At 35.0% G+C, this 4,250-nt stretch overlaps 1 protein-coding gene across 1 annotated transcript; it reads right to left on the bottom strand.

The window, feature by feature from the left end:
• Window positions 1-732: 732 nt before the first annotated feature.
• LOC127837803 (short-chain collagen C4-like) lies at window positions 733-3,961 on the bottom strand. The gene is made up of 2 exons (XM_052365198.1): window positions 3,563-3,961; window positions 733-2,482 (listed from the first exon to the last, which is right to left on the bottom strand). Exons 1-2 carry the CDS (start codon window positions 3,825-3,827, stop codon window positions 1,869-1,871), a joined length of 879 nt encoding a protein of 292 aa, XP_052221158.1. The 5' UTR covers window positions 3,828-3,961; the 3' UTR covers window positions 733-1,868.
• Between the last annotated feature and the right edge of the window lie 289 nt (window positions 3,962-4,250).

A 4,250-nucleotide genomic window follows, 5' to 3' on the forward strand; every position in this document is an offset into this window, starting at 1 on the left:
ATAGTTAGTATTGTTATTTCTGAGAATAAAAACAATTGTAATCAGTCCTATGAATCCCTTTGTTAACATATACCCGAACTCACGTAGACACCATATCTTTGTCATATTATAAAGCACAAACACAAAATAGATTAATACATTTATTAATATTAAGTTCATAACAGTGATCAATAAACAGTTTCGTTTTTTGGCAAAGAAAAGTATATGGCATATTACCACTAAATGCAGAACAAACATTAACACATCATCAGTTGATAGCTATAAACACGCCGGTATCACGCACGTTTTTGTTTGCTCACAATATTAACAACGATTTGCTTGTATATAATTTTTCTGATTAGCTTTTTCATACGATAAATGTTTGTTTATCACCATTACCGCAGCTGATGTTGATCTCCTTATATATTTCAAATAGCACGAAACCTAAATTGCATTCGTGTATTATAAATGTAATGGATATAATAATTTTAGTTGAGCAAAGTCAATACCTGCAAAGAAAGCACTACTTAAATATTAACAAGCTTTATTATTTACAGCTTAGACTATGATATATTAAAAACCCAAAGCCTACATATCAAAAAAAAAACGATTTAAATTAAATACAAATACATAAAACAAAGGAACAAATACAACATTAGCCAAGCCATTGATTGTATTACTGTTTTGTATTTTTAAGTGTTGAACAATATTTAAATGGACATTATATTTTACGAACGTAATAAAATCTGCATCTATACTGTAAAGATCACAACTAAATTATTTGTCGATTAATTAAATTTAATAAATATATAGTCAAAGAAAGTTCGTAAATATAGAAAAATGAATAGATGTAAAGATCGCAACTAAATTATTTGTCGATTAATTAAATTAAAAAAATAAATTGTCAACGAAAGTTCGTAAATATAGAAAAATATTGTATTTCATTTATCATGCTAATAATTATGTTGTGTATGAACAAACGACACGTGCTTGTTCTGCTCCCTGTATATACGGAGGACATTTTAATGTATCACACCGACATTCAACACGGTAGAAAAAGGATCTGTTCAGGTTGGCAACGCTGGAATGCAGCGCCTCGGCGTTTTTATCCATGCAGACATATCCTTTTGCTTGAAATCAAAAGTGCTCCCCCATCACGTATCCCTGGTACTCCTTGATCCATTCGATGTAGCACGATGTAAGGCCAGGAATCATCAATGTTGTCATTCAGCGAGCAAGACAAGCAGAGCACGGTGCGTCATGATCGTGGGGATCGCCAAAGGATGGAGGATTGTAATAGGTTTCGTACTCAGCCCCATACATCAGTGATATATATTCATCAGTGCTTTGATTGTATTTGTCATAGTCTGGGTCGTTTGGCAAGCATATGTTTAAACCGGATCCCTATCAGATGGCTCTTTACAAATGTCAAAGGTGTGGCCCGTGTCATTTCAAAGGAGATGGTTGATGTCATCAACCTACATAAGTCTATGTAAATCAAGTGAACCCTGGAACGTGGCCAGTTTTGACCATCTTTCTTTACATTACAGTACTGTGACCATTAATTGTTTAGTAATTTTGCAAATTTATCCGAGACAAGAAAAGAAAATAAGTGTCCGACGAATTATGGTGTTAAGATATGAACACAAATATATAAGCAATTGATGTTTTTGCTGTTTTCTCTGTTAAACAATTCATAAATGGATACACTATTATACGTAAGTAAGCCAGAGTATATACTTCAAATTCATTCAAATATGCATACATATTGTTAAGATGACAAATGCATTATTTGCCCATGCGGTAAATTAAAACAATTTGTTTTCAAAACTTATTCGTAAATATACATAAATGAAAATGTTGTTGTATTGCATTTAGCATACTAACATTTATATTGTTATTGAACAAACGACACAGGCTAGTTCTGCTCCCTCGAGATACTGGGGACATTGCAAATTACCACACCGACCTTCGACAAAGTATAGCAATGCTCCATTCAGGTCGGCATCGGTGCCATTCAGCGCCTCTGCGTTTTTGTCCATGCAGACATATCCTTTCCCTTGATACGAATGGTACTCCCCCATCAGATATCCCTGGTACTCCTTAGTCCAGCCGCTGTAGCACGATGTACGGCCAGGTATCATCAACGTTGTCTTCCCGCGTGCAAGACAAACAGAGCACGGTACGTCATGATCGTGGAGATCGCTTAAAGCTGGAGGATTTGTGATTGGTGCATGTGTCTCGTACTCAGCCCCATACATAAGTGATCTATTCTCATCATTGTTTTGATTGTATTTGTCGTACTCTGGATCGTTTGGCAAGCAAATGTATTCACCAGAGCCGGTGTGGAGATGATGTCCACCGGCTGCTTGTCCGCTGTATACCATCGTCGTAGCTGTCACATTCGGACACGTGTTCATACCCCAGTGAACGTACGTTGATGAACTACGTGGTGTCACCGGAGATTGTGTTGAATTTGTCAGCGGAGAGTGTGTTGGTGGGCCTGAAACAGAGAGTAACATTCTTTAGTTTAGATTAACCAAAAGCAGAGTATTTAGAACCACACGAGCGGGAGTTTGTACTGGTATTTCTGTTTAAACACACTAATTGAAGTGGTTTGGGTTTAGTAATAACATTTATTTTTAAACATCATAACAAAGTAAAGGTGAAATCCATGCAAATTCAACTTAAATATAACTTATTTGTTAAGGAATAACGGTTTGTAAATAATGTATTTACTTTATAAAAAATAACGTATCTTTCAGTAAAGCAATCAGGACGCTATTGCATTATAAGAAAGGATTGGAATAGTAATGGAGTCCGACATGAGTTCCTCTGTAAATAACAAATTCAGTAGTTGTTACTGTAACAACATCATTAACATGCAATTCATTTTTTTCTATCTCTTTGGGGTTTGTGTTTTCTCTTGATTTTAGGCAGTTCTTTTGGACTGTACCCGTAAATTTATTTTGACACAAATGACATTTCCAGATTAGGAGAACATTATTTAGAATAATATATTATGGAATTTCGTTGCCCATCGGATTATTTTTCCATTAATTGTTTTGCTATCAAAGAAAATTGAAAAATAACAGCTAAATTACTTAACAATGCTTAAATCGATAAGAAAGCAAAAAACACGTTTTTATTTTTTTTCGAAAATCCCATACCGAAAAATTGGAGAAAATCCCATGGGAAAAAACGGAACATCCCATTGTTAAACGTAAAATCCCATCTGAAAATGTTAAAATCCCTGGAAAGACCAACTTTGCTAACAAACTTCATGGTGAAAAAAAAACACGCTTTTTTAAGACAAAAAATCAATTATTATTCACAAATAAGACTATAATCGCAAACTTTATCTCAGAGAGGAAAATCATTCGGTTTCGCAAAGTTTTACGGTGGCCGTAATGTGTTTATACGAAGAAAAACACAATCCGACACCGACAGCTAAACCCACGCAAACTTAAGATCAACTAACTTAAGCCAGTAATTGACGCCGAACAGTATTTTGCATTTCATTTAATCAAACTGAATGCAAAACAAAGAGAGAACAAAACAACAAAATAAAACTAGAACATACCTTGCAGTTGTTTTTCAAGGACAGAAATCTTTTCGCTAGCATCCTCTTTGAACTGTTCCAGATAAAGAAGTTTTCCAAGTACAGTATGAAGTTGTTGTACCTGAGCAGCAATCCTTTCTGTTGCATCGGTTTTAAACTGTTCCAGATACACTAGTTTTTCAAGTACATTATGCTCGTATTCAAACCGGTTTGGCGCATAATTGATACACTGTGGCTCAAGAGCATTTGCGCCCAGTAATAAGCACAATGCAAGTACTAGACACATGTTTGCTGATCGCACGCGTTAGTATCATTCAATACGAGATGTGACGTCCCTAAATAGTGCCGCAACGACCACGTGATATACACTTTTAAGGAAAGAAAAGCGTTAACGCATAATGATGCGTATATTAAATTCAAACTGACCTGTGTTATTTTAATAAATGTTTGATGGTCGATGTGTGCCGCACGAAAGGAAGAAGGAATCAAATTATGCATTTGCTACGCAATAGACCAATCAATATGTCTTAACATCACTTCCTTGAAGTTTGCGTCGGTGTTTTTGTCCTTAGTTGCAGAAACACATTTTTACAACAGTTCATACATAGATCAAAATGTGTTTTCTGTTGAAACATGTATCTTGAAGAAAAGGAAGCAAAGGCGAATACTTTCGGTATATAACGAATGCATTAAACATCTTTGATCAATT

Source organism: Dreissena polymorpha, chromosome 7 (assembly GCF_020536995.1).
Source record: "Dreissena polymorpha isolate Duluth1 chromosome 7, UMN_Dpol_1.0, whole genome shotgun sequence".
NCBI lineage: Eukaryota > Metazoa > Mollusca > Bivalvia > Myida > Dreissenidae > Dreissena > Dreissena polymorpha.